The sequence below is a fragment of the Callorhinchus milii genome, unplaced genomic scaffold (assembly GCF_018977255.1).
Source record: "Callorhinchus milii isolate IMCB2004 unplaced genomic scaffold, IMCB_Cmil_1.0 Scaffold1, whole genome shotgun sequence".
Classification (NCBI taxonomy): Eukaryota; Metazoa; Chordata; class Chondrichthyes; order Chimaeriformes; family Callorhinchidae; genus Callorhinchus; species Callorhinchus milii.
In genome coordinates this window covers 119,181,276-119,205,543 of record NW_024704742.1, presented here as the reverse complement: position 1 = coordinate 119,205,543, position 24,268 = coordinate 119,181,276, and the positions used below count along the sequence as shown (strand labels likewise).

The 24,268-nt window shown below is 39.2% G+C and overlaps 1 protein-coding gene across 1 annotated transcript in view; it reads left to right on the top strand.

The window, feature by feature from the left end:
- The window catches only part of LOC103177781 (phosphoinositide-3-kinase, regulatory subunit 1 (alpha)), a 77,839-nt gene extending 69,210 nt beyond the window's left edge, over positions 1-8,629 (top strand). The window contains 9 exon segments of the mRNA XM_007892102.2: positions 2,832-2,934; positions 3,543-3,641; positions 3,757-3,937; positions 4,405-4,530; positions 4,767-4,909; positions 5,257-5,433; positions 6,537-6,611; positions 6,695-6,865; positions 7,686-8,629. Coding sequence (XP_007890293.2) covers positions 2,832-2,934; positions 3,543-3,641; positions 3,757-3,937; positions 4,405-4,530; positions 4,767-4,909; positions 5,257-5,433; positions 6,537-6,611; positions 6,695-6,865; positions 7,686-7,875 — 1,265 coding nt within the window. The 3' untranslated portion in view covers positions 7,876-8,629.
- The last annotated feature ends 15,639 nt before the right edge of the window (positions 8,630-24,268 follow it).

Below are 24,268 nucleotides of genomic sequence, written 5' to 3'. Positions count from 1 at the left end.
CTCTACCCTAGAGATATTAAGAATTAAAAGAAACTGCTACAGAGCTACAGGGGCTTTTTTCAAGTTGTTGCTGGTAATCTCAATGAAGAAACAAATACCACAAGCTTTGTTCATACTTATCGGAAATGTTGACTTCTTAAAGTCTGCAACAAAATTAAAAACGTAATCTATAACTTGAGTATTAAAATGAATATTTCTGTAAATTATTTTCTTCATTTACCACCTTGCTGCAAGGACTGCAGAAAGCTAGCAAGGTGGCAGCACAAGCTGTATGTAAGGGAAGTGCATCATTCTACTGAAATCTAGGCTACAAAGTTACCAACGCTTCGTATTATATGAATCAACTGGAATAGTATCACACTGGTTTTAACTGAAACCATGTCTGTACGATAAATTGTGCTTGTGTTGGAGAAAGCATGAGAAAAGAACTAGTGAGCAAGGTGCAGGATTTCATTGCCGCTATTAGAAAGATATCTTAACTTTGCATTTACGTGTGTTCAGAAAGACGGACAGAACAGAAGGGTTTACCTAGCTAGATTTTTTTCAAGTAAAAACAAAACACTATTGCAATAATATATTTTTCTAGCCAAATTGATGAAATGTTGCCTCAGTTTAAGATTCACCATTCACTTGTACTGTGGTAAGATTCTTTTAATATTTGATATTTTTACTATAAAGTTAGATGTTTTATATGATGCATGTTACAAGGCCTTTAATAAGGAACTTTAATGTACGTTAAAAATCCTATTCATTTTGATTTTTAACAATCCCAATGGTACAAATAAATACTGTTATGGAGTTAGCCTTCCGATGGAGACTTCAGGACATTATCTTGTGATGCATATCAGACTTTTGTCCAAAGTGGTTTCTATAAGAACTGAAATAGGTGATGCAGTGAAAGCTCGCTTCTGAAAGCTCGCAAGTTTATTTTTCTTCAAAAGCGTATGTTTTGACAATCTGTTCAACACACATCATTATGCAATTTAAATGAATACCAAGCAGTATACAAAGCAATTAACTGGTACTCCATACAACTGTAGTTACTTTCCAGTGACCATATTTAAGATTCAGCTAATAAAACATAAAGAGCAGGTCTAGCTTAGTACTGTCTCTGTGTTAATGACTAACCTCTTAGACAGTTTAATGGCCACTGAAGCTAAAAAAAAATGCAGTATTGTTTTTATTGGCTATAGAATCTGTTTTTGTATGCTCCATTTAAAAAGCTTTTTAAGACATGATTTTAGAATAGTAATTTAACCATAAAATTGTCATATTTATAAAATGTTCACATTTGATCACAACTACCACTTGCATGAATTTTATCAAATATTTGAAAATAATATTTCAGAATTATCTTTGTAAATATAAACATGATCGGGGAAATGGCCTCCAAAGCTTTTGAACTCTTGGAGAAATATTCAAATGGATGCTGAGCAGATTGTTTGAATGTCCTGTTTTCTCTGAGTTGATTTACTGTGCTTGTATTTCATTGAAGAATTGTAATGCTTGATTCCCGTGTTTGAAGAGATTTCACTGTAGAATTCTCAAAAATTTGAATCGTCCCTTGCTGTGGTTCAAAAGACCAAAACTCAAAAGGTGACACTCTTCTGGCCACTAGTCTTGAAATGATTTTTGTTTCCCTTAGGACAAAGATATTTAAATAGAGGCGTCTTTAATTTTCTCAAATGTTCTCGACTTTTTTTTTAATAAACGAAAGGAAAGAGACGTTGGTGGCGAGATCGGAATCTTTACATTTTGATTGTACTTGAGCGGTTTGGTGTATTGGCAGGACTTTAAAATTCCTATTCTACTGAGTTAGTCCAAAATATTGCGGTGTTGTACTCTGGCGCGCAGATGTGCATTCAGACTAGCCCTTGGAACCCAACTCCATCCTGCGGTATCTAGAAACGACCACTTTGGGATAGATATGTGCAGGTGTTTAGTGAAGTGATTGTTGACAGCATTATGCACATACTAAATGTATACGTATGTGGTGATGAATGCATTTACCTCTGGGGATACAGTCTCTGTATTTCCTCTTTGGAGTGTGTCAGTTTCTAGAAAGCAGAAACGTTCTCCAGGCCGATCAAAAATTAAAGCAAGGCCAGAGGTTATGATGAACCTGATTCTAGATGGTTTATTTTCTTCATCTTATATGAGAACCTTTTTCTGAAAATGCAAGACTTGACTGAAAGAGGATAAGTCCAGTAACAAATTGCTTGAATTTTAGAATAGTTTAACTCAACCAATCTAAACTAGCTCTCCTCCAGCTAAAGTAGTTGAGAATCGAACAACATGTGGTATGTACTATAGCCACAAAATGTTTCTCAGTGATGTGGTGTAAAATGAACCTGATTGATCAAAGTCCATGGCCTAATTCAACTGCATTACTTTCTGAGAACTTGTTTTGGTTTGCTTACCAATTGTAACACATTCTAGCTGATTATATGTTAATGTTGTGTCAGTGCTGAAATGTTTGGCAGCAAAAGGCGAATGCACAGTACAAAGGCCTTTAGACAACACAAATTGTGCTAGAGCCGCACTCCTAACACCGCTGGGAGGAAATGGTTTCAGGTGCAATGCGATTTGTATCTGCGCAGTATAACTGCAGAATAAAAGTAATTTATATTGTTTCTGACTTCTCAATTGATGATGAAACTATACAAAACCCCCTTTGTAAAATCATGCATCACGACAACACATGCCTCCCATAGAAAACATTATAAAGAAGGCTTAATACTGTATACTGTATTAGTGTGTGTGGGGGAGTGGTTGGGTGGAATGCACTGAAAGGTTCAGCATTGTGAATTCGCCTTTTTTTTTATATGCAGCCTTGCCACCAAAACCGCCAAAACCAACACCTGTAATAAATAACGGAATAAACAGCAACATGTCTCTACAGGATGCTGAATGGTACTGGGGAGATATTTCAAGGTAAGTCAGTTTCATCTCGATTTAGAAGTCAAGCTTGCAAGGGAGGCTCAGGTGGCAAAGACCCTTTTTGTCCATTTGATCTTGTTCTTTCAGAATACTCGCCCTATTGTCTTCTTATTACTGTATTGAGCTGTTTCATCAACCATCCTTCTTGCTAACATATTCTTCCTGTTAATCTGTATAAAGAAATGCCTTCTGTCCTAAACTTGCCCTAAAGGGAAATGTTTACCAAGTCAAGGTTTACCTTGATGAATGGGTTTCTTTCATGGTTATTGGAAGCATGTTAAAGCAGAACAAGACTGATATACACCTGGCAAAATCATTAGCTGTGTGGTTTACAGGTACTACACATACAGAAATTCCATTGGCAAATAAACTATATGTTGAACTTATTCTTGAGGGAGAGGAGAAGATCTGATACCCAAATTAGCCAACACCTAAATTAGCAAATGTTTTTATTTCAATGATGTTTCCAATGGAGGGTTTCATAATCGCTGCTAGATTACTTTAGTTAGAATTTCTTACCTGTGTTTGGCAGTGTACTTTTATACATATTAGAGACCTGATCAGAACAGTAGGCTAATTGAATTTTAATTTCTTCACCACAGAGAGGAAGTTAATGAAAAGCTGCGAGACACCACTGATGGTACTTTCCTTGTACGTGATGCCTCTACAAAAATGCATGGAGACTACACCCTTACTCTAAGGTAACCCTCTAACATTTGTCATGAGGTGTTTATTCTTTGAAAAGATATTTATAATTAAATGTAACCTTAAATAATTTTGTCTACTCATACTGCTTTATATATGACACTTTTGCAGGAAAGGTGGCAACAATAAATTGATCAAAATCTTTCATCGAGATGGCAAATATGGCTTCTCAGACCCATTAACCTTCAGTTCAGTGGTGGAGCTCATAAATCACTATCGGCATGAATCGTTGGCACAGTACAATCCAAAACTAGATGTTAAACTGTTGTACCCAGTCTCCAAGTTCCAACAGGTATGGATGAAGACTAGATAATTTAGGTAGAATATGCTAGCATTGTAAATATGAATCAACACTACATTTGAATTAGTAAGCAGTTCCTTCAGCAGGTGAAAGGTAATATGCTTGTGTTCCATTAGGCAACTCGGCAAATCTAATTGCAAATAGTTTCATGCTCCAAGACTGAGTACTGCATAGAATTTAGTTAACTGTTCACCTCCTCCCTTGCTCAGCGTCCAACACCGGCTCTGTAAATCGGCTCCATCCAAAATGTTATCTCTGTGTGAAGGGCCTGAATAAAATTAAATTGTTGCTCTTGGCACAGTTTTAAAGGAGAACATTTATTAAAATAAGTAGTAACATTAAATTAATAGAAATAGGAGAAAGTTTAATTAATTTGAGGTTATGATCTAAATTAATCAATATTCAGCTGTATTTGTTGCACAAGAGTTTTGCTTCATATTGTCTTCTATTTTTGACAGGATCAGGTGGTAAAAGAAGACAGTATTGAGGCAGTAGGGAAGAAACTGCACGAATATCACACTCAATACCAGGAAAAAAGTCGAGAATATGATCGACTTTATGAAGAATATACAAGAACGTCTCAGGTGAATATTGCAGCATTGGCATACAGTTAGAAGACATTTCTGTCAGTGCTGCATTGAGAATTCTGCAGACATAAGGGTACCTTTCATCTAGAATTGAAAAGATTGTTTGATTGGCCTAATTTCATTGTATTGGGAATACTGTATTCAATAACAATTACTAGTGGTAAAACAAGGTAGTGTTTTGTGTTTAATGCATTGTTGGTTGTACTAAAAATGTTGTTTGCTTTTTAAATTAGGAAATCCAAATGAAAAGGACAGCTATTGAAGCATTTAATGAAACAATCAAAATATTTGAAGAACAGTGTCAAACACAGGAAAGGTACAGCAAGGAGTATATTGAAAAATTCAGGCGAGAAGGAAATGAAAAGGAAATCCAGAGGTTTGCCATTCAGCTTTTTTCATTCACTCAATGAATTTAACAATGGTAGACACCTCGGGTTCTAGGAAAGGGGGCATTATTTTGATGACAAAGTTGTAATGTTGATTTTTTTTATTTAGATGTTTCACACGTTTCTGTAATTTTTAAATTTTAATATCTAGCATTTGTTTTATTTTTATTTTAGAAAGTGTCGTGGAAGGATTATTTTCCAATCACAAAAAGCTATCGACACCTTTATTTTTATTTAGGACGTTCCCCTGTGTGAGGGGCGTAATATAAATGCAAATTGATGTTGTTATCTAGTGTTTTTTTAATAGTCTTACTAATATTTTAATTCTTCCTTCCAGAATTATGGTAAATTATGAGAAGCTGAAATCTCGCATTAGTGAAATTGTTGACAGCAAACGCAGATTAGAAGAAGATTTGAAGAAACAAGCAGCAGATTATCGGGAAATTGATAAGAGGATGAACAGCATCAAACCCGATCTTATTCAATTAAGAAAGACAAGAGACCAGTACCTTATGTAAGTAGAGTATTTAACACTTTTGAATCTGTAGCTGGAATACTCCATCCCCCAAAAATAATTTAAAGTGGTTTTAAAGAACATTGTCTTACAGTGTAAGGTCTTGTAGAAGGTTGGAAACTTAATTTTTGTTACAGTTGACTTCACACTTGTAAACTGAAACTAAATGTTCCAAAATTCTGCTTGGCCTTGCATTGTAAGAGATTGGTTTTAAAACGTCACTTTAGGCTGGACATGAGGAAGTGTGGTAGACATCTGGAACAGGCTCACGTGTGATACTGTTTGTGCAAATAGCATCCACTTGTTCAAAGCATCCTAGGCAGATTTTGTTAACGAAGAGAGGGATCAGCAACTGCAAATTGAGAGCCTAAACTTTCATGTGACATCGATAGCAGGGAATGAGGTATAAGGGGATATTGAGCAATGCTCTTATGTTGGCAGTAGCTCAGCACTCCTGTAGAACTTGCTTTCAAGTGTTGGAGAGGATTTTTCCAGGTATCCCATTATTTCCCCGAGTAGGCCATTTTTGTTGCTGTTCGTTTTGCCCACAAAATACACAGTCACTACACTGTGAAGCACTTTTAGCTGTCTCAACGACATGATAAGGTGCTATATCAAACACAAGGATTATTATATTCTGTTTTTTGCCTCCTCTAAGAGGAGATTGAGTGGCCAGTACTATGAAAAGTATAGATGGAGTGGGGAGAATTTTCCTAGGAGCAGATTTGATACTTTTTCCTGTCTATGTATGTGTGGTCTTCAGGCTGCAAACATGAGAAATTTGGGCATCTTGCAATTCTAACTAAAATTCTAGTTATGTACAAATTACTTCCAGCTAGATTGCAGAATTGAATGCATTATATGGTTAGGGGTGAGGAAGTAAAAAGCAGGAGGTTTAATTTCTCCCCCACCTCTCTCCCATGTTAAACCAGCCCCTTTTGGCCAACGCGGAACTAGTTGGAATGTACTTGGCAAATGGGAAGTTTGTCCCCTTGGACAAGCTTAGCCAAAGAGGAAAAGCATAGAGGTGAAAAAGAGGTTTATATCTTTTTTTAAAAAAAAGATTTGCTACAATTAATTTTCATACTTTTATATTTTTCAAGGTGGTTGACACAGAAAGGTGTTCGACAGAAAAAGATCAACGAGTGGTTGGGTATCAAGAATGAGAATGTTGAAGAGTAAGTTTAATTTTTTTTCAAAAATAGAAGAAATTATACTAGAATTTGTTGTTTTTACAATAAGACGTGTTAATTTCCTTTAGCCAATACTCCATGGTGGATGATGATGAAGACCTACCCCATCAGGATGAACGAACATGGAATGTAGGGAATATTAACAGGAGTCAGGCAGAGAACCTGCTAAGAGGAAAGCGGGACGGAACATTCCTGGTTCGAGAGAGCAGCAAGCAGGGCTGTTATGCTTGTTCAGTGGTGTATGTACATTTTTCTTCTTTATACTAGTTATGCAAAATGTCAGTTACTCCAATTCCTCATAACCATTTCTGTGAATGCTCTTGCTGTCTAATTCTTTATTGCCTCTTCTCCTGAAAGTGGCGATTCATGCTTAGGATATGTTTCCACAAATGCTATACAACTGGTGATTTACCCAACTGTGAGCCCAAACAATGAGAGCTAACGCAATATAACAGGTATAAACACAGAAGTCGCTGGGAACACCAGCAGATCAGGCAGCATCTATGGAGACAGGAAAATGAGTTAACTTTTCAGGTCGATGATCTTTTGTCTGAACTCAATCAGGACCAAAAGATCATTGACCTGAAACATTAACTCATTTTCCTCTCCATAGATGCTGCCTGGCATGCTGCATGTTCCCAGCGACATTTGTGTTTGTACCAGATTTGCAGCATCTGCATTACTTTACCTTTTGGGCACTATAACTGTGTGGGGGTTGTCACAGTTGAGCCAAACTCTAGCCAAGCCCATTTCTTTATTTAACAACCTTAATTTCTTGTCATTAGCTTTCTATTATATGCCTTATTCATTTCTGCTTTTTTTCGAAAATAAGTGCCTGGCCTTTGCAGATAACACTACCATTGTGGTATTAGTAATATAATTTCACTCTTTGTAAATGTTTTTCTCATCTTGAAACTATGAACCTCTGATGGTCTTCTGTGCTGCTCATGTTGAAAAGCATAGTGATGATATCAGATGTAATTAAAGTTAAACTCTAGGTAATTTACTAACAATTTTTAATGGTTTGGTTCTAACAATATAGTTTTTGTCTTTTTATAGGGTCGATGGTGATGTGAAGCACTGTGTTATAAATAAAACCCCCACAGGATATGGGTTTGCAGAGCCATATAACTTGTACAACTCACTCAGAGAACTTGTGCTGCATTATCAGCATACGTCACTTGTACAGCACAATGACTCCCTCAATGTCACACTAGCCCATCCAGTATACGCTAATCAGAGAAGATGAACACTGAACACTCTGGCTTTTGATTGCTGGACTATGGTCTTCAAATCAGCTCCTACTCCTTTGCTCTGATTCAGCTTGACTGCTGTTGAAGTGACAAACCAGTTTCATGTGCATTGCTGAATCGAGCTTTCTACAGATTTAACTGGGAGAGAACCATGTGGAGCTGTGAATGTAAATTCCTAAAGTGCTTTTAAGGAAGCACAAATGAATGGAGGACTGCAAAATGATCTCCTTTTGGGGATGTTGAGGCCTTTTTTATTGGTGCTTGTTTACATTCTTCAAGAAAATTTACCAGCTGGAACTTCGGACACTGCAAATCCAGGGAGATGTTAAAAGAATTTGAAGCAAGAACATTGGAGGAAAAAATAAGAAATGAATTATCCAGTGGTGGTGTATCCATTTTATCCAGACTGGACAATGGTTCAAATATAAATGACTTGTTTAAAAAAACAAATAAGGACGTTGTGATGTGTAACAAGCACTTTGGAAATCTATACTGGTTTCAAGATGAGAAACCTAAAGGGAATATTTCTGGAGAGGGGGGAAGAGGAGGAGGAACAGAACGCTCAAAACCAAGTGCCAGATTTGTATATTCAGGCCTTTTACGCCTGCTTTATAAACTGTTAAAGACCTGAAGAAGATGACTTCAAAAAAAAAAGTGGCACACAGTATATAAAATCATTGTACATAATGTGTATAGGCTACGTCGGTCTGGGAGAGTTAGATCAAGTAAAATGGTATCAATCTAACCACATCATATTTTGCATTTTTTGTTCCTATTTTAATGCAGAATGTTTTTCAGACATGGCTATGCAAGGCTACATATTGCATATTTTCAAAAAGTACTCACAATATAAGCTTTTGTTGTTGCCTATAAGTTTTGTCATATTATTGTAACGCTGTTCAGTTTGGGTATTTTCAAAACACAAAAGGTGCCTGTGATCGCAGCTTCTAAAGTTAATGAGAAACAGTTAATTCTGTATAATTTTGTTAACAGTTGGATTAGCTCACTTAGTTATGTCAGCCAAGTAACTTTTTTAAAAAAAAGCATCCAACATGCTTCCCATTACTATCTTTGATGGTGCTTTTTTAAATGTCTCAAACATTTCCATATTGCCACCTTCTACTAGCAGGCAACCATGCTTTGTATGTGTAAGACACTAAAATGTCAACAACAAAAAAAATCAAAAAGTCATGCCAGGCCTTAACCTTTTCAGGAGTAATTTTTTTCTGTGTGTAACTTCAGGCCTGGATTGGTTTTAGTTGAACAAGAGTACCTAATGGCCTGGCGCGTGTTAGTGGAAAATGTCATGTCTTGATATCAGAGTCATAGTTCTTTAACATACTGAGCTCATTGCACTGTTTTAATATACTTCATTGTTTCACACTAACAACAAAAAATGGTATTTTGTGATATAAACACCAAAATCGTGCACATTTTGCAACTCCTGAACTAAAGCCAAAATATCTATATTTGTTATCTTATTAAGTTTGAACTGCTTGAGGCCACCTCCTAACACAAGGGAATGCCAGCCTCTCAAAAAAGATGGGTATAGGTTCACGTCTGAGGTCTGGCAGTGCTCAAGTACACCCAGCAATACCTATAAGTGAGTTTTGTAAGTATTCGGCTGGGGAGCAAGACGAATATTGTTGTTTACTTCGTCTTTGAGGAAGTAAAAATTGTAAAATAATTGGTTTGTCACCTACAAGTCTACTTCTGGAGGCTACAACGGCTGCATTCACTGTAGTCATAGAGTTGGGTCTTCCAAACCTTATTGTTCTACTAAAGGAGCCTGCATGAAAAGCAGAAACTTCCGTAGAAAATTTAGAAAGGTAGGAGATAGTGAATGGCAATTAACTAATTGATACTTTTTTTAAGGTAAAAAAAATCTAGCTAACATTTACAGGGGTAAATAATCATGGTAAACTTTGAAATATCATTTTTGAGAAATCTTCACAATATTGGTATATTTCCTAACCAGTATTCATAAACTATGCAACTTCAGTTGTCTTCATCAGAGACCAAGTCTGAATCCTGCTAAAGGACAATCAAGTGAAAATGTAATATTGCTTTATTGGTTCTCCAGAACTGCAAAGTACAGTATAGTGATAGCTTACTTTCAAAAAGAAGGTCCTGTTAGTAAACTTAAGAATCGTGAGGATTTGTTCACCATTAATGTGGATTTTTCCTCCTCGTCCTCTGCCCTCTCGTCCTCCTGGATCTCTCTGCCGCATTCAACACAGTCGACCGCGCCATCCTCCTCCACCGCCTCTCCTCCCTCATCCACCTTAGTGGGATCGCACTTGCATGGTTCGAGTCCTACTTAACCAACCGCCTGCACTTCATCTTGGTAAATGGTTTCTCCCCCTGGCCCCGCCCAGTCACCTGCAGGGTACCCCAGGGCTCCATCCTTGGATCCATCCTCCATTCTTTTCCTCATCCATATGCTCCTTCTTGTGGATGTCATCCACAGACACGGGAAAACGTCCACATGTATGCGAATGACACACAAATCTACTTAGCCTCCTCCAGCATTGACTCCAGGTCCACCGATGTTCTATTAGCTTGTCTGGTAGACATCAGGGCCTGGATGAGTGTAAACTTCCTGCAGCTGAATGTGGACAAGACGTTAGCCATACTCTTTGGCTCCCGTCAATGTTTTCACTCCTGCGGATCTTTCCTGGACCTCCACCACATTGCCTGCCTCCAACCATACCTTACCTCAAATGCAGCCGAAACCCTCGTGCATGCATTTGACATCTCTCGCCTGGATTACTCAAAATGCACTCCTCGCCGGTCTCCCCAGCTCCACCATTCAAAAATTCCAGCTCATTCTCTGCTGCCGGCATACTAACCCGGACCAAACTCCATGCCCACATCTCACCAGTTCTGGCCAGACTTCACTGGCTCCCCATCACCAAATGGATCGACTTCAAGATCCTCACGTGTTCAAATCCCTTCACTCCCTGGCACCTCCCTAACTCTGACCCCTTCACTCCCCCCCCCCCCCATCGCCTCCGCTCAACTGGCATCGGCCTCCTGCTTATCCGTTGCACCCTCCGCTCCACCATTGGAGGTCGCGCTTTCAGCCACTAAGCCACAAAACTGTGGAACACCCTCCCATTTTTCAAGTCCCGACTGAAAACCTTCCTTTTCGGCCGTGCTTACAGTCACCTCCCCTCCACCCCTGCCTCAGAGTCAGGCTCCGTCACTGTTAAGCGCTCAGACTCTACCCTCTGTGGAAGGCGCTATATATGTGCAAGTTGTTGTTTTCACTTATAAATAAGTACAATACACAAACTTCTTGATGGTCCAAAAAGTAAAGAATTTTAGGCTTCATCAGCATGGTATGGGAAATGGTACTGGTCACTTAATTTAGCAACGGTATAAGGATGGAGTTATTGAATTCACAGTATTGAGCTTTCCACTAAGTTTCAGCTAGAGTTGGGTTTAGAAGCTTTAGTATCATTTTCCTGTTGTGTGTACCACTAACCCTGTTGCTCTTTTTGCCGTATATTTGTAACTTTCAGAATGTTTTATGCAGTTGGTAGTGTGAAACAATCTAGATGCAGAAAACTGCAACAGAGTAATTATGGTTCCACGAGCATGCATCATTATTTAAGCTCTTCCAAAGGTACCATGTGTAGTGGGCTTTACAGATGTAATTAAAAACTATTCAGTGTTTTAGTGTTCAAACCGGTTATGCGCACAGATTTTCCCTCTGTATTGAAACTCGTTTGTTTCTGTCTGTCTATGGTGTTTCTTCTGTATTTTGCATTGCTATAGCTGTATCTTGAAGAAGCTTTGCTCCTTTAAAATGTGTCATGCTTCTTTGTTTTAATGGTACTACTGCTGTGGTGCTTTGTGTGCTTTTTTTAAAAAAAATGCATTGTGTGCCATTTTTGTTCAATGTTGCATCTCTAAAAGATCCATTTTCATATGGAGATGCAGAACTTAGCAAGACTGATCTGAAAGGATGTTAATTTGTAATTAATAATGAGCCATATCATTTCTTGAAGTAATAAATTGTAGTTGCAGAAATTATGCTGAAGTTGGGCGTTTTAAAGACCTCTTTCCTCCTACTCCTTGTCCCGTTCTTCTCATATGCGACAAAATTCAGTTGTCCTTTTACAGTTTTACATTTTTATTTGACAGGTTACTTTCCACAATATGCTGGATGCAACTAAACAAATTCACCCTGCTATGTAAATGACCGATAGTCATTCATATTGTGTGATTTGTCACCGTGAGACTGCAGTTGCTGCCCAAAATGCTGCTATTTTTTTCAATCTTTAGAAATTTCAAGAACTCCACTTGTTGAATGATGTTTGTAAAGTAGCCAAAATTGCTTTGTTTAAAAAGCCTATCGCTTACTTTGGTTTATTTTAAAATATCGGGAGGATAGTGGGACTGGCTTGTCTGAAGGCAACACCATCACTGTCAAGTGCAACCTCATAAAACTCTATGCTTAAGCTTTAGGTTTGATAAAGTTGTATTGTTTCAAGTTGCTATAATTCATGTATTTGGCTATCATAAGGAATAAAGTTTTTGTTTGGAAAAAAAATAGTGTGTGGAATTTAGGAATAGGCTGAGATATGAAGTAGTGCAGTTAAGTTCAGGACATTTTGGGTTTCATTTTCATGCAATCATACACCATAATTCCTGCAGACGTTCATAATTAAGGACAAGGTTATTTTACAGAAGATGTGTACTCTAATGAGGTCAGTCGGTGCAACAATTTGCTAAATCCACACACTTGAAACTATTAAAACTAAAAACAGTCTGGGAACTAAAACAAAAAATGAAATCACAATCTCCTTTTAAGATAAGTGTTTGGACAGGTTCTAACTGATACCAATTTCAACATTTTATTAAACTGAATATGAAAAAAGTTGTCCCAGACAGATGCGAGTGGCTGTATTTATGGTGAGTACATCTGCAAACCTCCAGTTCATGTAATGTTCTGAGTGCTGAGGCCTTGATCCCCCAGTTTTCAAGTGCAAGAAATGGAACTGTCAGTGGAAATAAAGAGACTCTACATGCAGTGCTAATTTGCTGGTTTAAGCACTTGGTATCAGTGCTATATTTGCAGAAAAATATTATTTCTACACATAATTATTAGTAAACAATGGTTCAAAACCATTAATCAGGTAACAACAATCTTGTGAAACTCAATAGTTAACTGACAAAACTGTTTGGAACGATGTTAATCTTCGGGCCCTTTTAGAAACTCTACCCCATATTCACTGACTGGTTTGAATATAATACTTTTAACAATTCAGATTTCCTATATTCTTAACACAGAAACATCATTCTCTAGTTCTTCCTACAGGATGTTGATTAGGTGTATTCCAGGGATTTGAGCATTTTAATGTCCAGCACATTAAGATAATTCAGATATTATAGAATTTCTCAATTTAAAATTCAACTGGATCCCTTTACCAGTTTGAGATATAATAATAATAATCATTGCATTTTGATATAGCACTTTTCACGTCGAGACATCTCAAAGCGCTTCACAGAATACACTGTATTAGAAATGGAGTAAGTCAAACTCCAGAATAGCGTTCCTGGCAGAAAGGTTCAAAACTTGCTTGCCAATGTTGGGGTGGGTGGGTAGACAGTTATCAAGTGAACAGCCTTTTTTTTCTCTGGAGAATTGTTGGTGAGGACACCAGAGAAATTTTCCTCTTTTCAATTAGTGCAACGGGATCTTCAATGGGATTCAGCTGAACAGTTAAATGTGGGACTCCTGTGTAGCATCTCATCCAAAGGATGGCACATCCGACAATGTGGTGCTCCCCCAGCCACCATTGACATTCAGAGTAGAAGACTTTGAACTAAAAATCCTGACGTGGAACTTGAAATTACAACGTTCTGAAGTGAGAAACCCCAACTGATTATTTGAACTCTCTAGTCCAGAGTTGCTAATGCCCATTGTATCATTTTCATTATTATCACAGCTGAGATCAGTTTATTCAACACAGACCAAACATCAAATCCAAGACTTTCCTGGTACGTATGGTTCAGTTTCACTCTAGAGTAAGGGCAGAATACATTTTTCAATCTAAGTGTCCCATTGTACATCATTTATGTGGTCATGCAATTTTCAAACTCTAGTTATGTTACAATTTACAACACACACAAGACATATTAATGGAAAATTGGCCCCCATCATGTGGTAAGCTTTAGAAAGCTGAGGGTGTAGTAATCACTGGCTGCATTTAACAGCAGAAAAGCTTTATTGTTGTTATCTTGTATAGAACAAGAAAATGAGGTTTGACGACATTGTGTCCACTATCAAATTATCACCGCAAGTGTCTTCGGAAAATGCAAAAAAAAAAGCATTGCGATGACTCAATGTTAAGACGAGTGAGTGACACAAATAGCAGTGTGATGTAAGCTCTGCACTATTGCTTTTATCTTAACGTTCTTAAACTGTATTTTCAGTGATAATGGAAAATTTGAATGGATTTTTGCAGTGCTAGGTTTGTGCTATATGGCATTAATAGTTCTGAATCTTGCCAAATTTTGATTGATAGATATAATCTACAGACTATTTGGGGCATAATTTATTATTATTAAGTTTATAAAATTTAGCCAGGAGCAAATGAAAGCTGAAGTTTTGTGGTTTGATGTAATCATTTTCTTGCACAGCTAAAAATCGGATAATGAACTTAAAAAAGGTGCTTTATTCTATTTTTAAAAGCATATGTAGGATAATTAGTCCCACAACTGTTTGTGGGACACTGCTGTGTGCAATTGGCTGCTGCGTTTCGCTCACAAAATATACGGTCAATTCACTTTACAATATATTATGTGAAGCGCTTTGAGCACTATATCACATACAAGGATTCTTCTTATTATTTTATTATAATTGACCTGGTGTACCTCTTAGTTTGCTATCTTTCCATTTGGAAGCTCACAAATGTTACTCCAGGATGTGTAAAGGAAATACGTGCGTTATTTTTTATTTGTATATTTAATGGGCATTTGGGAGGAATGATTTGTATCAGGATCTGGGGATTGTGGTGAATACCAAATGTTTCTTGGACAAGGTCCTTCAGGACTACGTTGAGAAGCCGGATTCCTTTAGCCCATTTGCAAAGTCCAGGTCCAATCAATCAGGTGGATTTGTGGTAGAAAGGGTAAGTAGCTACAGGGAGGAAGGGCTCTGGCCTATCGCTGACCTATTGCTCAGCACCCTGGAGGTAGAGTTGGCTTCTCGGCAGACACATCTATTCGCCAAAGCATGACCTGGATTAAGCAGTTGGTGCTGCTTGTTAAGCCTGGTGCACGACAATGGACTTGGACCTCTGGAATTGGCACGTACAAGGAGGAGAGCTGAAAAAGGAAATAAGAGGGGCAAAGAGAGCGGGTAACATAAAAGGGAAACAAAGTATTTTATAAGCATATAAAGAATAAAGGTTAGTCAAAGATAGGGTGGGTTCAATTAGGGACTAAAGAGGCAGATGGCATGGCTGATGTATTGAATTAGTACTCTACATCTGTCTTCACAAAAGACACCAGGGTGGACCCAGAGGGAAATCGTGTCTAACTCATCATGTGTGCAGTGGTGTCAATATTGGCCCATTGCTATTTTTGATCTATATAAATGACCTGGACTTGGGTATAGGGAGCACAATTTCCAAATATATAGATGATACTAAGCTAGGAAAAGTAGTAAACAGTGAGGAGGATAGTAGCAGACTGCAAATAGACATAGACAGACTGGTAAAATGGGCAGACACGTGGCAGATAAGGTTAAAAATTATGCATTTTGCAAAGAAGAATGAGAAAATATAAGCTGATGATACAATCTTAAAGGGGATGAAGGAACAGAGAGACTTGGGGGTTAATATAAATACATTTTTGAAGGTGGCAGGACAGGTAGATAAAGCTGTTAAAAAGCATATGGGATACTAAGCTTATAAATGGGGGAATAAAATACAAAAGTCAGGAAGTTATGATGAACCTTTATAATACACTGGTTAGGCCTCAGCTAGAGTACTGTGTTCAGTTCTGAGGACCACACTTTAGGAAGGATGTCAAGGCATTGGAGACAGTGCAAAGGAGATTTACCAGGATCGTACCAGGAAGGAGAGGCTAGAGAAGCTAGGATTATTCTCCTTGGAGCAGAGAAGGTTAAGAGGAGACTTCATAGGAGTTTTCAAAACTATGAGGGGATTTGATAGGGTGAAAAAGGAGAAACTATTTCTACTGGCGAGTGGGTCGGTAACCCGAGGACACCAATTTAAAATAGTTGTTAAAAGAAACAGAGGGGAGGTGAGGAGAAATGTTTTCACACAGCGAGTTGTTCAGATCTGGAATGTATTGCCTGAAAGGATGGTGGAAGCCAATTCGATAACAACTTTTAAGAAAGAAGTAGATAATTATTTGGGGAGGACAAGTTTGCAGAGCTATGGGGAGAGCGCAGGTGAGTGGGATTGAATTGGAAAGCTCTTTTCGAAGAGCCAGCAAAGATACGATGGGCCAAATGGCCTCCTTCTGTGCTGTATAATTCTATGATTCTACAAGTAGTCCAGCACAGATCCTCTCATCATGTTGAAGGCAGATGTCCGTTGAATAGCTGATCAGGAAACTCTGAGGCTTGTGATGAGCTGCTGACAGGTATCACATGAAGGTTACGTTATTGACCACACTTATACTCAGGACTTGGAATCCGCCTTAATTGATATACAGAGAGTTAATCAGGTGCTGCTGAAGCTCCATACATTCAACGGTGGATCCATTGCTCAATGGGTGGGGATGTCGGTCCAAATTGTGGGCAGAAGGATGTTTGCAATGAATTCATGCATCTCGTGCTGAGTTATGCTGTTCACCAGGAAAGTTCAGCTATCTGCCTATTGAAGGTTCTAACCTATACTTCTCAACTGTTAAATGGCTAAATAGTGGCTATCCCCCAGGAGGTGGGGGTTGTAGACAATAGGTAAGTTGAGTCTCCTAGGAGCTGAACATGCTCCAAGGTGATGTGATCAGTAATAGAAGGTCAAAATTGAATCACCCTCTGTAACAGTCTCAGTAGTCTGGTTCCTGAGCCAAGCAAGGTCACGGTACTCCAAGGCACTGTTGATTATAGATCAGACAGTCTGGCTCTTCAACAAGACTTGGAAATGCAGATCAGTCACTAGGAACATAGATTCTTCCCACTTTGCTCCTATTAACCTGCCAGCCAAAGCTCTAACAGTTTTGATAAACTTAATAGGACAAGCAGCAGGAAGCTTGGCAGATGGTACTCTCGATGTGTTTTCAGCTGGTTAACCTCCAGCAGTACCCCAATGCACACTCTGGGTCCACAAATGATGATCCTTGCTAACCTGTGCCTCATGGAGTTCTGTAGCTTAGTGGTTAGAGCACTCACCTCATAAGCACTCCTTATTCCATGTGCCTCTGTTTACCTAACAGTAAGTAGGAATCCCGTTGTAAATCATTGGGCAGATCACTGTTCTGTGGGTAATAACCCCTTGGGGGGGAAAAAAAATAATAAATTGGTCGCTCAATCTATGGCTGATTGTGGGACTACCACATTTCGCCCACAAAATATACGGTCAATTCACTTTACAGTATATGCTGTGAAGCACTTTGAGATGTCTCAAAGACATGAAAAAGTGCTATATCAAATGCAACGATTTTTATTACTTTCTGGTATTAGGTAATCTAGGGGAGAATGCACATTCCATTTTAGATACAAGGAAATTTCCATGCATTGAAATTTCCATATTTTAAATAGAAAAAATATTGGATATTTTGCATATTTTAAACTAAGAGTCTGGTCTGGATAGCAATGGTTTTCCACATGTATCAGACACCGCAGCTGACCAAACAAAAATAGCCTTCCTACTATGTTGTAAATTTGTTATTGTTCTAGGGTATAATCTTGAGAAGCATTAAAAATTAATTAAAGCTCTGATCCTTTATTATAAAAATGAATAGTGAAATAGATGGGACGCCATTGTATGACTCTCATTTAATTCATAATCTCAGAGCTTCTACATTGTGTGGAAGACTACAAAGATCATAATATAAAGCAAAATAAAGATAAAACATTCTTGAATGTTGCTTTCCAGTTTTTAAATCATCTGTCATTTGCAATAAGATTGAATTTTGGCACATTCTATATCGCTCTCTGGCTGGCAAGGAGTCTTTTGTTTTCCTAAATCAATTACAATAAAGTTGACACAAAACCCATTTTAATGGGTAGAAGACTGAATCTTGGACGTACCACGTTTCCTGGTGCTCCACTAAAACCAAGCTGGAATTTTGCAGATAATGCGTGGCCACAATTTATCTTTGACATAATTTTTTGGGTGAATTGGCCTCAGATTAGATCAGCCTGTAATCTGCTTCCAGACCAGACATACGGGTGATTTTGATTCACAGATGGACAGTTATATAATGGATTTACTAGTACTCTGAATGATTATTACTGAATTCTGTTCTCGGAGCAAAAACTCACACAGTTCTACTTTACCACTGAGCAATTATCAGATCCTCCTTTAGTATATCTGAAATCCCCAACCATCACGTTACACACAGGCATAATAGCAAAGGGTTAGATTTGACAAACATGGTCCACAGTCTAGTAAGCGTTAAGGGAGCATGTTAGGTCAGGCAGGACACTGAAGCACTACACTAGAAGATCTTGGAATTTGTTCCAAAAATCAAATCAAGGGAAAATAATTACATCCTGTTATAGAGAAAATGTACTTTACTTTGCGTTACTGCACAAGGAATGCAAGACTCAAGCTTGCATCACAGAACCATACTTCTTTATTCATATCACCCTCTCCTAATTCTCTTTATGCTAGGCACTATCCTTCAGTGTGAGGCTTGGCATTTCACCTGATTTGCCAATATAAACAAATATAATAATAATAATTATCCTTGCATTTGATATAGCACTTTTCATGTCCGGAGGACGACCCAAAGCGCTTCACAGAACACACTGTAAAGTGAATTAACTGTATATTTTTGGGCGAACGCGGCAGCCAATTGAGCACAGCAATGTCCCACAAACAGTCGTAGATTAAAAATGACCAATTTTTATTATTGTTTTTGTTTTTTGGAGGGATTATTATTAGGCGTGTGGAGTAAGGAAACTTGCCCAAGGTTTCGCCCTGCCTGGAACTGAACTCAGGTCTCTCGCTTGCAAAGCGAGTGCTCTAACCACTGAGCTACAGGACTCCACAATATGTATACATCTCTGTATATGTGTGTGTGTGTATATATATATATATATTATATATACATAGATATGCACGTGCCTGCAGCACACACAACAAAATTCAGAACAATGATACCTAACATAACTCCAAGGCACTGTTGATAACAGCACAGCCAGCCTGTCTCATTGGCAGGACTTGGAAGGTCAGACCAGTTACTGGGAGCAGGGAATCATCCCTCTCAACTCCTGTTAACCCTGCAAAACCCTTATGCGTAAGGTCGTCCTAGCTGGCAAGCAGCAGGAAAGCTTGCCAGACAATTATCAAGGGCAAGCTATGCGATTTTAGCTGGTTAGACTCCAACAATACCACAATGCACACTCTGGGGTACCCAAGCCTGGGCCTAATACTTTCTGGAATTAGGTAAGCAGAGAGAGTGTGCATTCCATTCCAACAGTCTGTCTCTCAGTTTGGGTTTCAAACTCTTAAGTGTGGTGATGGGTTTCCAAACGTGTCAAACACCTGGCTGACCATAAAATCCTAATGAAATACTTGTAATAATAATAATCTCTGAATTTGCTGTAGAACCTATCCTGTTAAATTGTCTCAAAGCTCTTCAAACAAAATTACTCTAAAATGTTGTGATCCTGTGTATATTAAGGCCAACATAGCAGCAGATTTGCCCAGAGCAATGTCTTACAAACAGCCATGATGTGAATGACCAATTTTATCTGGAAGATTGTTAGCCAGTACACGGCAAAAAACTCCCTTCTCTCTTCAAATATTAACACGGGGTCTTTAATATCTGCCCGAACAGGTAGAAAGGACCTTGGCTTCAACATATTACCTGAAGGACCTCCCCAGTCTTACACTGGAATGTCAGCTGGACTATGAGTTCAAAGTCCCGAAATGGGACTTGAACACACAACCTTTCTGACCCAGAGGCAAGAGTGCTACCACTGAGATAAACAACCTCAATAATAATTGGTGACATATGGATATGGATACATCTGAGCAGATTAAAAGAGAAGAGATTTGACACTAATGAATAGCAGAACTCACTTGTCTACTTGAGATGGCATCTCCACAGATGCAGTCAAACATGCTAAATCTTTGAATTGTAGCATTAACTGCCATTCAACAGAACAGATATTTGCCTAATAAAGAGGGCAGTAAATGTTCTTTTAAAAAGGAAAACCGTCAGTTTAGTGACCAGGAACGATTATTGAAGTGACAGACTCCAAGAGAAATGAGAGACATCGATCTGCCAACTTGCCAAAAGCAAAGCTGAAAGAGATCTCGAGGTGTTAGTTAACTCATCAGTCATCATGTCAAAACAGTGTGAGGCAGCAATAAATAAGACAAACAGGTTGCTGGGCTATAATGCCAAATCAATTGTGTTCAGATCCTCAGAAGTCATTACTGAAGCTGTAAAGTCTCTGGTCAGGCTTCACCTAGAGTACTGTGTACCACTGCTCTCGGGTCCGAGAGGCACTGCAATGGAGAGCAACAAGGATGATCCCCAGTATTAGAGGGATGAGTTATGTATGATGATTAGACACACTAGAGCTCTTCAGTCTCGAAAAGAGATGCCGCAGATAGGACCTTACTGAGAGAGGTAGGTAAAACATTAATTGGAATGAGAGCGTAACCCCAGGACAACACTTTCAGATGCACTGAGATAGCAGGAGGGCACAGATTTGGGTTACAATGGTGAACTCTGGAACTCCATCCCATGGTCCCTTTGCCTCGCTTCCTCCCTTGCATCCTTCAAGGCCGGTCTCAAGACCCTTCTCTTCGACCGTGCCTTTGGTCTCCCTCCCACCTCTCTGCCTTTCCTCACCCCTACACCACCCCTCCCCCATGCTCAGGCCCCGACATCTGACTGTTCAGTGCTTTGGGACGTCCTCCCGACGTGAAAGGCGCTCTATAAATGTAATTTTGTTGTTGTTGTTATAGTTGATGATCGAAATTTCCTCACATTTTTGAATGATATCGATGAAACATTTCATGTTTCTAATTAATGCTGATTTATGTTGTACTGTGTCTGAGAACCGTGAGAATTATTTTTGCACAGCAAGTTGTGCAATAATAGAAAGAGATAAATGCAGAAAGAGACAAGTGTTAATGTAATGATGATCTACACCCTGGGCCAACAAAAAAACTGCCACCACAATTTTTCCTCGAAATCCACTGTAAACAACTCCCTGCCCTATAAACAACTCCCTCCACTATAAACCTGTAAAAACCCAGTGTGCTTGGCCAGGTCTCGGTTGTTTACTCGACGTTGCTACTGTGAGCAGAGTGGCTCTGGATTCATATGCATCGTGCGTTGATTGTGAAATGGGCTTCGCTCACCCCAAGGACCCGCTGTTGAGATTGTCTGTATGTCTCTCTCCTCTGTATGCATGTGTGTGTGTGTGTCTGTGTCTCTCCTCTATCTGTGTGTGTTTGTGTGTGTTTATTAGTGTCTCTGTATGAATGTGTCTGTTTGTGTTTGTGAGTGTGTGTGTCACTGTCTGTGCTATCCTTTACACCCCACATTCACCTATCCCCACCTCCGCAACATTGCCCGCCTCCGCCACTGCCTCTCACCACAGACCGCCGAGACCCTGATCCATTCTTTCATCACGTCCCGGCTTGACTACACCAACTGCCCGCTCACTGGATTTCCTAAATCTTCCCTCCACAAGCTGCAGATTATTCAGAGCTCTGCAGTTCATGCTCTCTCCCACACCAGGCTGCACAAACCAATCACTCCCATTTTTGCCCAGCTTTACTGGCTCCCCATCCTTTAGGGAATCGAGTATTAAACCCTCATTTTCACCTTCAAAGCCCTCCACTGCCTCGCTACCACCTACAACTGTCTACAGCTCCTACCTCCTAACCCCATATCAGCCTGTCCACTCCCTCTGCTCGGCGGACCCCAGCCTGCTTCATGTCCCTCACACTTCCTGCCCCACCATTGGGGGTCGGGCATTCAGCATCACTGACCCCACACTCTGGAACTCTATCCCGCAATGCCTCTGCTTCACCTCCTCTCTTGCCTCCTTCAAGTCCCATCTAAAGACCTTTCTCTTTGACCATGCCTTCAGCCAGTCTCCCAACTCCCCCTGCCCTCCACCCCTCCTGAACCCAACTCTCTCTCTCTTTCTCTCTCTGTGAGTGTGCTTCTCTCTTTCTCTGTATCTGTGAGTATGTGTGTGTCTCTCTCTATATGTGAGTATATTTGTGTATGTGTGTGTGAGTGTATGTGTTTCTGTGTGTGTGTGTGTGAGTGTGTCTCTGTGTGTGAGTTTATGTGTGTCTGTGTGCGTGAGTATGTGCGTGAGTATGTGTGTGTGAGTGTATGTATGCTTCTATGTGTGTGTGAGTGTATGTGTGCGTGTCTCTCTCTGGATTTCTGTGTCTATGTGCGGTGGTGGGTCCCAAGAGGCAGGATCTGGTGACCAATCAGGACAGTGGTGAACTTGGCGAGCAATACTGAGAACGGGAATGGGCCATTCAGCCCTTCAGGCCTGCACAGGGGTCCCCCCACCCCACCACTCAACGAGTGAACCACACAGTTTTTGTTAAGGAAAGCATTAATATTCCCCCTCCCCCCACCACCACTTTCCACAAAATTTGTCAAATTATCCTGCAATTTTTGGCAAATATTTCCACAATTTTCTACTGGCGCTGGCCATACCTCACTAAATTGATCCTAACAACTGCAGTTTTGATTGCTGTTTCTATTAACCAGTGGCATGTATCAGAAGGAAAATAGAACTTTTGATGGGAACCACTGCTACATCTCTGATAAAGGTAAGGAAGAGAATGGGCCATGTAGTTGTTGAGATAAGAAAACAAACATGTATTAATCATGGACCAGTGTTTACTTCCTTTGAGGAAGTCACAAATCCAATTGTACAACTCACTAAATACACCAAAAAAGGCCAATCTCATAATAGAGCAAGATATATGGTTACATAATAGTACAACCCAGAAACAGGCAATTCAGCCCAATTAGTCAGTGCCAGTTTAAAACTCCACACAACCCCCGCCCCACCTATTCTCCTCCCCTATATGTTCGCAACCTTTCTCTTAAAAACATTGATGCTATTTGCTTCAACTACACTTTCTAGCAGTGACTTTCACATTCTCACCATCCATTGCATTAAGAAGCTCTTCTTAAACTCCCCAAGACCTCCCAGCTCAGGTGTCCAGCTGTCATTGTCAAGCTCTTTGTAACATCCTTCCCAATGTGAAAGGTGCTACTAGATATTATTAGATATACTACTAGCTATCTTATATTTATGCCCACTAATTTTGAACTCACTAACAAGTGGAAACAGCCTATCAATATCAAATCCTTTCATACTCTTAAACATTTGTACCAGATCTCCTCTCAGTCATCTTAACTCCAGAGAAAATCTACACCTACAATCTTTCTTGAGAGATGTATCCACTCATCCATGATAACATTCTTTTAAATCTATGCTATATGTTCGCAAATGCTATAATATCTTTCGCTCCAAATTCATATTGGCAACCAAATTACAGGCCAGCAGTTGAAATGGTGCAGCAGTAAACATACCAGTTTACAGGATTGGACTTCAATCCTTTATTGAGTCATTACTGTGGTACGTGAGATGGATCACACCAGTTTCGCCCACAAAAATGCAGTCAATTCACTTTACAGTATATTCTGTGAAGCACTTTGATACGTCTCAAAGACTTGAAAAGCGCTATATCAAATTCAAGGATTATTATTATTATTGTCAGGGGCAGTTGAAGTAGATGGACAACCAAAACAGTTTGTTCTTCAAGTAGGCTGTGGATAATCTAAGTTCCTCTTCCCTCTGTGTTAATGGTCTTGGTTACCCTTTCAGCTGTGTGAAGTGATGAGAAAGATGATCTATAAATGTAAATTGTTTTTGAAGTTGTAGATAACTATTTAGCAAAGAATTCAATTGAGGGGAATGAGATAGACAGAGAAGTGTGGAATTACTTAACATTTTTGTTAAAAGTTTAGGACTGGCCAGATGGCTTGAAGTTACCTTTCCTGGGCCTTAAATTTCTATCTGAGAAACCAGTATTTCTGGAATCAAAAGAAAGAGATGCTTTTCTTTTAAAAGAGATGTTAACTTTCTTTCGTTGGCCTTGATTTGGCTGATAGGGCTGACAAGCTTCAGTGGAACTTTCCATTCTAGAGCTTGGATTTCAGATG